The sequence below is a fragment of the Echinops telfairi genome, unplaced genomic scaffold, assembly GCF_000313985.2.
Source record: "Echinops telfairi isolate 266 unplaced genomic scaffold, ASM31398v2 ScPeMD7_3533;HRSCAF=4204_1, whole genome shotgun sequence".
In the NCBI taxonomy this organism is placed as follows: domain Eukaryota; kingdom Metazoa; phylum Chordata; class Mammalia; order Afrosoricida; family Tenrecidae; genus Echinops; species Echinops telfairi.
This window is the reverse complement of record NW_022107432.1, coordinates 21,751,625-21,762,117: the sequence shown is the minus strand read 5'-3', so window position 1 is coordinate 21,762,117 and position 10,493 is coordinate 21,751,625. Positions and strand designations below refer to the sequence as shown.

The window sequence follows — 10,493 nt, the reverse complement described above, 5'->3', positions numbered from 1 at the left end:
TTGGTAGCTTTATGGATTGCCAGGGAGAACTAAAACCAGAAAGTTAATCTCTAAAATTAAACTTTACACTGAATGTTCTTGTTTCTCTAATTAGGACCTCTGCTAGTGGCTGTGGCTACACACACACACTTTTGCACTCTAGAATTTTCAGAGGGAGTCAGGCAGAGACAGGCAGACCCTAGGTCACCTGGACAGGCACACACATGCAGTCACACCTGAGCCCCCTCTGGTGCTCTGCCCGGCGCCTACTTGTGGGAAGGAGTCCTTGGGTGGCATGCGACCCTGAGCTGTGGCTTCAGGCCACGAGCCACCCTTTTGGGAGCACTAGTCTGCAGGGTCTGGACCCCTGGGTCAAAGGTGGATGAAGATACAATTAGCCTGATTCCATCCATCAGGTCCTCCCATGCCTCCAGGGTGCTGACTGGGATTCTTGTGTGGCCCAGGACCGGCAGTTGTGCTGGCAGCCACAGGGTGATGGGGACTCACTGAGGGCATCTGGGAAGCTCTGTGTATCCTGGGGACAAGGGCTTGTGGGCTGGGCTGGGCCTGGCTGGGGAGGAGACAGATCTCTGTCCATTGGGCGCATCACACTGTGGCCTTTCTGTCGTGGAGTTCCAAGCGCAAAGATTGTACAAATCAAACTGGCGGACAATAAAGTTGTGGATGACTCATAGACTTTCCAGTGTGGCGCTGACTCTCCCCTCCCCTCGAGGTGGAAGGCTCTGGGGTAGCCTGTGGTTCAGAGGTCATGCCTCTGTTCTGGAGAGAAGGAAATGGTGGCAAGTGGGGCCTAAGAGAACGGACTATCCTCCTGGGAGAAGTTGGTTATGCCCAGTCTGTCCCTCAGAGCCTGCTCCCTTTTTTCGATTCCCCAAAGAAGTGGGTCATTTCTGAGGGTCCACTTCTACCCTCGCTGGGCACAGGGACTGACTGGGTCACCATTTCCTAGCCCTGCAGCCCAGGCCCTCTGTCTCTGTTCACATCTTCTCCCATACCACTTACTCACTCACCCTCAGGATGGTCATGGTCTCTGCACCCCCCACCCCCGGACCGGTGAGCAGTTCTGCAGCAGGTGTGACTGGGGTCCCCATCTCATCCTGCAGGTTTCTCGGGACCATTAATGGTGGGTGACAGTTGGTTGGGACTCAGGATCCGCTGGCGGGCTGCTTCTCGGTTGGCTTGGAGGGCCTGGCCAATGAGATACTCGCTCTCCTGGGCCACGTCTGACAGGCGCAGGTCAAATTCCAGGAGGGTCTTGTTGTCTGTCATCCCTTCCAGGAGCTGCTTCCCGCCGTCCTGGTATTGGGGAGTGGGGGGCGGGGGAAACACGACTGGTCACATGGCTTTCCAGATCACTCGTACATGTGTGTGTGCCCACACGCACATAAGACTGGACAGAGGTAAACATTTCCCAAACCGGCACTTTAACCTAGTTGTTGTGTAGTATACTGATAATTGGATCTCAATTGGAAAATTGCCGGCTCAACCCCACTCAGTCAACCAAGTGAATCCACCCCGCAAGGGATCAGAAAATACGGGTCTCTGACAAAGCTGGGGGTTCCGATCCTTGACTGGGATGGCCACAGCACGTGAGCCACATCCAACTCATGAGGTGGGAGAGGGACGTCTGCAGGGGTGGCTTCTGGGAACGTTAGCCTCGCTGAACGGGGAAGGGAACAAGAGAAGAAGGTGTGGCTTCATTCCCTGCCTCTGGGCTTGCTGGTTGTCCACATGGCCATGTGGTTGAGGTGGCCCACCACGGGATTTAGCACCTCAGGACCACCTCCCTTGGCGTTTCTGGTAATAGGAGGTAGTGGGTATTCCTGTGGTATAACCTAGCTCCTAGCTGAGCTTCCTCTGGGGACCATGTGTCTGTGAGCAAGGCTATGGGGAGAGGTGGATTAGAGGGTGCAGGGGCTTCGCTGGAGGTACAGGGAGTGTCCTCATCACCAGTGCCCAGTTCTAGTCCCTTCTGGGCAGGGTGAGCGAGGCCCAATGGGAAACCCTTCCACAGGGTGCTGCTATTGTGAGGTTCTGACCCAACAGTGGGCTGTGAAATCAATTTCATGGGTCGCAAAAGCGTTTTAGAAACGAAAGCAAAAAAAAATTTTTTTAAAGCAAATAGACTAGAAAGGATATAAATATAAAACATCAGTAACGCTCACAAGCCAAAACCACGACCAAACTCACTGCCATCGAGTCGATTCCGCAACTCCTAGTGACCCTATAGGACAGAGTAGAATTGTCCCTGCCCTGTAAGTCTCCAGGACTGTGCATCTTTAAGGAAGTAGAAAACTTCATCTTTCCCCCCTCAGAGCAACTGGTGGTTTTGAACTCCTGACCCTGCAGTTAGCAGCCTAGCATGCAACCTTCTATGCCATCAGGTCTCCTAAGATCACAGGCAGTCGTGATCAAGTTCAGAATGGCAGTTACATGCACGTTCACTAGCTTGCCACGTAGATCGCATTTCTTCCTCCACGACGGGATAAGGATCGTTGGAAGGACCCTGTCCCGCTGGAAGGGGAGCTTGGCTTGCAGCCCAGCCCTGAGTCTGAGTCACCACACTGCCACTGTTGACAGAGACTCGTGGTAACTCACAACTTCGCTGAGGCTCAGGGCTCCTTCTCTAAGGGGAGTTAGTAATATGCACCTTAGTAGATAACTGCAAGGATTAACAGAAAAGTAATGGACCTTAAGTATCTAACATAGTTTGTCACCCCCAGCTTTCAGAGTCAGCAATTGCTGAAGAGTCAGCCAGTGCCCTGCAGCGATTGCTTTCAGAGTATGACTCAGGGAATTGGTCTAGCGAGGACACTTCAAAGGACTCGCTATTATCACTCTCCCTTTTCATGAGGGTGGTTAATGGCCCCCAAGGCGGCTCTGACACAGGGTGACCTGAGGCATCGCGGAAGGAAGCACTGCCGATTCTCTCTGTCGCCTCTTTGGGCCACAATTGGTTTCGTTGGGCCCACTGTGTCCATTGTCCAGAGGAGGCGGTGGAAGCCCAGAGGGGTTAAATAGCAGTTCACCCAAGGGCTAAATGGCCGACCTGGGATTAGAACTAGACAGGGTTGATCGTATCTTAATGATCTTGAAAGTACCCCAAGGCTATTGGAGTGCACTAACCCCCACCCCCACCCATCTGCCCTCAAACTGGAGGCTCACCAGGCCGATGCGGTTGCAGGACAGGTTGATGCTGGTGAGCGTGGTGTTGACAGACAGCACCTGTGAGAGGAGCGTGGCGGTGGGCTCCGACAGCTCATTGCCGCCGAGGTGCAGGGTGGTCAGGCACTTGTTGGTCTGCAGGGCATGTGCCAGCGCCTGGCCGCCCTCATCCTCAATGCAGTTGAGGCGCAGGTTGAGGGAAATGAGGTTGACGTTGTGTGCCAGGGCGTGAGCCAGTGACTGGGCGCCCGGAGCGCGCACCTGGTTGTTGGCCAGGTTGAGGACACGCAGGCGGCTGTGGCTCAGGAGCTTGGCTGCAGCGCGCACGCCGCGGTCTCCGATGAGGTTGTGCGACAAGTCCAGCTCTTCCAGGGCTGGGTGGTCCAGGAGGCTCCGAATCAGGATGCGTGCCTTCTCGTCGTCCACCCTGCTTCGGGTCAGCCTGAAGACCTGTGGGCAGGGAGAGGGCTGCAGGACCCCACCAGCTGGGGAGAATCTGCCCAGCCACCTGGGGGAGGCAGGTGCAGGAGGGAGCCACACGGTGGTCTGTGACTGCTTGCCTGGTGTTGGGCCTCTGGCTGGTTCTTAGTCTGGGGAGGCCTAGCCAGCATGGCTGAGTGTAGCCGAGGGGAGAAATCGCCGTTTAGTGAGCAGTTATGATGTGCTGGACATACTGCTAGAACATTTTATAACCATTATTTCTAACCTTCAGCATCCCAGTGATGTCGAAAGCAAAAGCCACTGCCATCCGGTCAATGTCAACTCATCGTGATGCTGTAGGACAGAACAAAACTGCCCCTGAATGTTTCTGAGACTTTAACTCTTTATGGGAGCAAAAAGCCTCATCTTTCTTCTTTGGGGAGGCTGGTGGTATTGAACTGCTGACCTTGTGGTTAGCAGCCCAACCAGTATGCCACGGCAGCTCTTTGAGGCAGAGCCAGTTCTTCCCATTTTACAGACAGGAAGCGGAGGCTATTACATCGCAGGCTCAGGGCCCCACAGTGATTAAGGAGCAGAGGTGGGTTTTGAATCTTGTTCTGTTTGACGCTGTCTCAGCCCCTCAGCGTGCCCTTCTCGGCTGGGTAAGATGCACCAGGGTAGGGGGAGGAACCCTTCCCCAGGATGAGAGCCAGGGAGACAGTGGGGCGGGTGAGACAGGAATGAAAGAAAAAGGGGAGAGGACCAGTGTTTGGGATAGTGTAGTGAGAGGAGGCCCTGCCCTTCTCCTCCCCACTGACTGGCCCTCTCTTCTTGGAGACCCCTGGGCGCTGTCCTCTCCACTCTCCCCATATCTTTCCGCCCTCTTTTTTGTTTGCAGCACTCTGAGTCAGCTTAGACTCTTTCGTCCCTCTTGTTTTTTCATTGCGTCTATCTGGCAAAATCCCAACCCCGGATCAGCCCCAATTCTATTTTCTGCACGTCTGTGATCAAGCCAAAAATCAAAACAGAAAAAAAAAAACCCCAACAACCCCAAACACACAATTCACATGGCAGGGCTAGTTGGCATCACTGGAAATGCATTAGCTCCAACTACCAAGAAACCCTCCATGCCACGTGCCAACCCAGCTACCTTTGTCTGGCCAACGGACTGCCTCATAACCTACAACCATGATTTCAGCTTCCCTGCCCTCCTCAAACTTCAGATGTCTGCCCCCACCCCCCGAGACCCCTTTTCAGTAGTGAACGCCCCTACCTATTTACAGGGGAATAAGCAGCCACTGGATGGGACTCCTTATTTTCCTGACACTGAACGCTACCCTGCCAATGTGGCTACTCTCCACTAGTCTCTTCTTTCGCCTTTGACTTCTCTCACAAGAGACGCTCTCCAATTCCAGGGCTCCAATGGCTACCTTCCACTTTTAACTCGCCATGCATGTCACCTGAGCCTCAGACCCAGCTGTCCAAGTGACTCAATGGCTCTTCTCTGGGATGCCCCCAAACTACCACAAAGGCCAAAGTGAACTCAGGACCACCTCCTCAAACCTGGTCCTCGAGCCACATGACCTCGCTCGGCAAAGGGCCCCTTCCTCCATCATGCCTCAAAAGCCCGAGGCCTTGATGTCCACCATGCCTTCACCTCCAGCTCCTCTAGCCGTGTGCCAGCAAGGCCAGTTGGCTGCTCACACTGACTAAGGATCTACCTCATCCTCTATGGACATCACCCTCATTTAAACTACCCCCAGGTTCACGTGGATTTGACCATGGTCTCCTCTTGGATTGCCTACCGTGTCCACCGTGACCCTGACCCAGCCATCGTCCGCCACAAGCAGAGAGATCTTTTCACATGAGAAAGGCAACCCTCTGGTCTCCTGGCCTAAAACCTTTAGATGATGTCCCAGAGCTCTTAACCCTTCACCTCCTGAGTGAGTCTGGCCACATATTACAGCTCCACTTTCATCCTCTGTCTCCGTGTCACCTTGCTCCAGCCACACCGGCCTTCTCTTTCAGCCCCTTGAGTTTGCTGAGGTCACTCTATGTCCACTGCTCCCTCTGCCTGGGATGTGCACATGTGTCCCGCTCTTCTCAGAAGATCACTCTGCTCTCCCTTCTCCTCTCTGCTTACGTGAGACTGGTTCAGGGCAGCTTTCCCCGGCATGGCAAACCCCTCATTATGTCTCTTCTACGGCTCTCTTTTCTTCTCAATGTGCATCCCAGATCAAATACAAGGTGCCCCATTCAATCTGAATTTCAGGGGAGCAATAAATGGATGTGTGGTGAACAGTGGTGGAGTTGGCACCCCCATGCACAACAGAACAAAATGCTGCCTGTCCTGTGCCAGCCCCCCCAGCCCCCACCTCAGGGGGTTGGTTGCAAACCAAACTGTTTTGATTCCCAGGGTGTCCCTGAAATTCAGACTTTTATTGGCTAAAGCTAGCAACCGTATTCAAGTGGTAATTATGCCCCTGGGTGACTAGGCCATTAGTGTCGTCCTTCCCACCCAACTGGCAGAGGGCACTAGCGGCGTGAGTGTGCGCATGGTTGTGCCTTCAGCACCGAGGACAGAGCCCTGTTGGCCGCTGGACGCCTGGGCCGCACCCTGATCCTCTGCATATCCCCAGAACTCACCTTGGGCTGGTGTGCACCCAAGCCGTTCTTTGAATGACACAGAAGGAAGAAAGGGGTGGGTGGGGGGTGGCCCACAAGCTGGGAAGGGCTGGGGAGGGCAGGCGGTACCTTGAGGGTGTGGCATGCCTTGATGGTGGCCGCCAGGGAGACACAGTCCCGGTAGGTGAAGAGGAAGAGGTTCCACTCGAAGTTCATGCCACAGTCCTTGACCCCGTACACCAGGTCCAGCTCCTCGAGGTGCTTCAGGCCGGCCACCAAGTCCCGCAGCGGGTAGTGGTCGGCGGCGGGCTCCTCCATCTCTCCCTCGCTGCCGGAGTCCGACTGGTGGTCCCTGTCCCGCGGCGCCGTTGGAAACCGGACGGGTGGAAGGAACTGGTCCACCTGGAGCCTGCGCACATAGTTCCCGCAGAGCGGCAGCAAGTCGAGGATGACGGCGGGGTCCGTGGTGCCCGGGATGAAGTGCTTTATCAGCTGCTCCAGGTGCCGCTCAAAGAACAGGCGCTTCCAGCTGCCGCCGTGCCTGGACACGTGGCACACGGGCCAGCGCTGCGTGCAGCAGCGGCGCCAGTAGTTCTCATTCTCAATCAGGTTGGCCGTCACGGCCAGCGGCAGGTCGGGGGACAGGTGGTCCAGCACCTTCTGCTGATGGGCCGGGATCAGCTGCTTCAGGATAGGGTTGTCTTTGGGAACAGAGAGAGGAAAGGCAAGGATCAGCCAGACATGGGGCCCTGGGCTGGGCTACTGCTCTCGGGGAAGGCTCAAGTTGGAGAGGGAAGGCACCCATTGCCCATAGGGAGGATCAGCCTGGGGAGGGAGACACAGCCCCTGACTTCGGGGTGCTCCTGCAGGGGACACCTAAGTGTCTGGTCTCAGTGAGCTCCTGGTTTGAGGAGGAATCTCTGCTTCATTCTTCAGTCGTCACCCATTCTGATGGAGGAGACCGGTCCTGACTTCAGAGGCCCCATCTGGTTTGAACCATTCATTTCAAAACAGACATCTGTCCGTTTGTCCTACTGTGGTGACTTGTGTGCTGCGGTGATGCTGGAAGCTATGTCACCGGTATTTCAAATACCAGCAGGTTCACCCCAAGTGAATGGGTTTCCTCGGAGCTTGGGACTAAGAACAGACTACGAATAAGAAGGAACCGGCTGCCCGTGTCAGAGGGAGTAGCCGCTGACCACCTTAACAAGTAACATGGAAACATTGTCAGATACCGAGGGGCCAATGAATTGAAGCACAGCATTGTCAGAGATAGGGCCAGAAGACAATCCTGTCGGAGCAGAAGGGTGGAGTCCACCGTTCGGAGGTGGATGGGGGCAAGCCTGTGGCAGGAAAGCCCCACAGCTCCTCAGCCAACTGACCAGAAGAGATCGTGATCTATACCCATTCCCAAGAAAGGAGACCCAAGGCGGCATGCTCACATTACGGAACAGTATCATTCCTATCACAGGAAAGTAAAATTTTGCTGAAGATCATCCAACAACAGTTGCAGCTGTCCATTGACAGGGAGCTAGCTGCCCGAGATGCAGGCTGGATTCAGAAGAGGAGGTGGAGCAAGGGACAGCACTGCTGATGCCAGATGGAGTTGGCTGAAAGCAGAGAATGCCAGGAAGATGTTTGTCTGTATTTCACTGACTATGCCAAGGCGTCCGACTGCGTGGATCCTAAGGAACCATGGATGGCCTTGAGAAGAATGGGAATTCCGGAACACTTCACTGTGTGCATGCAGAGCTTGTACATGGATCAAGAGGCAGCTACGTGTGAGCAGAGCAAGGGTCTACTACGTAGTTTAAAATCCAGAAAGGTGTGCGACAGGGTTGTATCCTCTCACCATTCTTATTCGATCTGTTTGATGAGTGAATCATCGGAGAAGCTGGATTAAATAAAGAATGCCACATGAGGACAGGAGGAAGGCCTATTCACAACCTGCAATATGCAGATGACACAACCTGCTTGCTGAAAGAAAGAAGGACTTGAAGTACTTGCTGATGAAGATCAAGGATATGCCAGTCCTTGTTCTAGGTGCTGGGGACACTTGCAGTGGCTGTTACATCATCTCCTGTCAACTTGAGCAAAGGGGTGGAGTCTAGCCTGTCAATCAGGTCATAACCAATGAGGCCTCTGTGTGGGATGGCCTTCTCCTGAGGATTCTGGAGAGTCAGGACACACTCTCTCTGTGAGACATTCCTGTTGACAAGCCACGTGGACCTATACGGATGGAGCCAGAGCTGGAGGAGGCACATAGAGACCCACACCAGCACTGAGATTCTTCCATCACCACTGGATCCACAAGACTTTGCACCAACTGGCCTGTGATCTTCCTGTATTCGGCATCATTGCATGTGCTGCGTGAGTCTAAAGAGGAATTTATAGACTGATATGGGACATGTGGGCTAATATTGGACTTATAGACTTGAACTGCCCAGGCCTGGTATGTTTTCTTTTGTGTGTATGTGTGGGGGGTGTTTTCTCAATATACAATTGCTCTTTGATATAAAGCACTTTCTTACACACATGACTGTCTCTGGATTTGTTTCTCTAGTCAATCCAAACTAACACACTTGGAGTAGACATTCTAGTGATGGGCGGATGATAAGCTTACAGTAAGATCAGGTGGTGACAAGCACGGTAGACAAAATAATGCCCCTGTCTTCAGAGAACATAATAGATCCACTTACCTGACATGGCCACTCACCACAGGACATGCCAACTCCATCAGAGTGGAGAGTGTGTGTCCAGGGAGGGCTTCCTGGAGGGGGGGGAGGGTTGGATGGTTTGGCCTGGGTGGAAGGGCAAGGCCAGGCAGGGATGAGGTCTGGGGCTGCCACGAGACCCAGCCTCTGAGTCTCAGCCCCAGGTTGCCCACCTCTGGCCTCCCTCCTGCCCACCTCAGGAGGGACTCACTCTGGAAGTTCTTGACGATGTGCTGAATACAGAGCTCCGTGAGCTGGGGCACAATGGCCAGCGACCACTCGGTATCCTCGGCGATGATTCGGCGCATCCGACGTGTGTTGGCTGCATTCAGGCCCTTGGACTTGACCAGGGGTGTCACCACGTTGGCCTTCACAGGCTGCATGGCCAAGTCTGTGGCTGGGACCACAGAGGAAGTCCGGCTCTGGTTTGTTTCTAAGGACAGGCCATGGGTTGAGGTCGGTAGTGATGTTTGGTTTTCCTGCATGGTGGGGGCCGGCAACACTGGGCCAGGGGCCCTTCGGACGTCCTTGGGGCAGAAGGCTCCTCAGACCACCGACAGGGCTCTGATGCTGGTGGGGACCTGGATCAAGAAGCAGTGGGGAGAGGTGTTACTTTGGAGGAGTGTGGTGGGAATTTACCAAGAGAGGCAGCACAAGTTAGTGCTGAAGGGCCGGGATGGTATGAATCAGGTTCAGATCCTATGTGTCCTTGGATAAGTTACTGAACCTCTCTCCATTTCAGACGACGCCTCCCTGAAATGAGGGTCAACATTACCAATGAGGTTATTGGGGAGGGGTGTGTGTGAATAAAAGGAAGCATTCAAAGGGGCACAGTACCCTGTCTGACACAAGAACCAACCACACAGCAGGGAAGGCCCAGTCCTAACCCTTCAGGTCAAATTCGTTGTTCTGCAATATCAGCCTTTTCTATACCCACTCTCTCTCTAAGTTTTGTTTTAATGAGATGGGTTGGGTTATTCTTTTTTTTTTTTTTTGGTTACACTCTTTAAAAACTCTTTACTCCATCCTCACAAGAGCTGCTCATACAGGGGGCTTCAAAGTTCATGGAGCAACTGAATGACAAGATCATGGGAATGTTGGGAGTCCCCTGGGGCTGTTCCCACCTTTCACACGGGAAACAAGCACACGGGGTGAGCGGACTTACTCAATGGCACACAGTTTATACACGACGAGAAGTCCATCGTCTGAATTCTATCGTCGACTGCCCCTCTAAGGAGCCCAGGTGGCATAGTGGTTTTTGCGTTGGGCTGCTAACCCCAAGGTCAGCAGTTCCAAACCACCAGCTGCACTGCAGAGAAAGATGAGGCTCTCTACTCCCGTAAGTAGTTACAGCCTCGCAAACCCACAGGGCCTGGTCTACTTGATGTATCAGGTCACTGTGAGTCTGCTTCGACTTCATGGCAGTGAGATGACTAGCCCTCTGAAGGTGAGGGGTGTTAGGAGAATACTGCTAAAAGATCAAGGTCTTGGCCTGTCTGGATAGGACAGGCTGGATGAACAATCTGGAGGAGAAAACAACGGGACTGACAGTTCCGGGGGGACATGGGA

General features: G+C 53.9%; 1 protein-coding gene across 1 annotated transcript; it reads right to left on the bottom strand.

The window, feature by feature from the left end:
- Positions 1-9,307, bottom strand: TCTE1 (t-complex-associated-testis-expressed 1). The gene is made up of 4 exons (XM_004710876.2): positions 9,136-9,307; positions 6,340-6,911; positions 3,166-3,615; positions 1-1,296 (listed from the first exon to the last, which is right to left on the bottom strand). The coding sequence occupies exons 1-4, from the start codon at positions 9,305-9,307 to the stop codon at positions 1,093-1,095; spliced, it is 1,398 nt and encodes a 465-aa protein (XP_004710933.1). The 3' UTR covers positions 1-1,092.
- Positions 9,308-10,493: the final 1,186 nt, after the last annotated feature.

Coding starts and splice junctions, on each gene's coding strand:
- TCTE1 (XM_004710876.2), bottom strand. CDS start 9,307: ATGCAGCCTGTGAAGGCCAACGTGGTGACACCCCTGGTCAAGTCCAAG. Junction 6,912..9,135: donor CATCGTCAAGAACTTCCAGA/GTGAGTCCCTCC, acceptor CTGTTCCCAAAG/ACAACCCTATCCTGAAGCAG. Junction 3,616..6,339: donor AGGCATGCCACACCCTCAAG/GTACCGCCTGCC, acceptor CCCTGCCCACAG/GTCTTCAGGCTGACCCGAAG.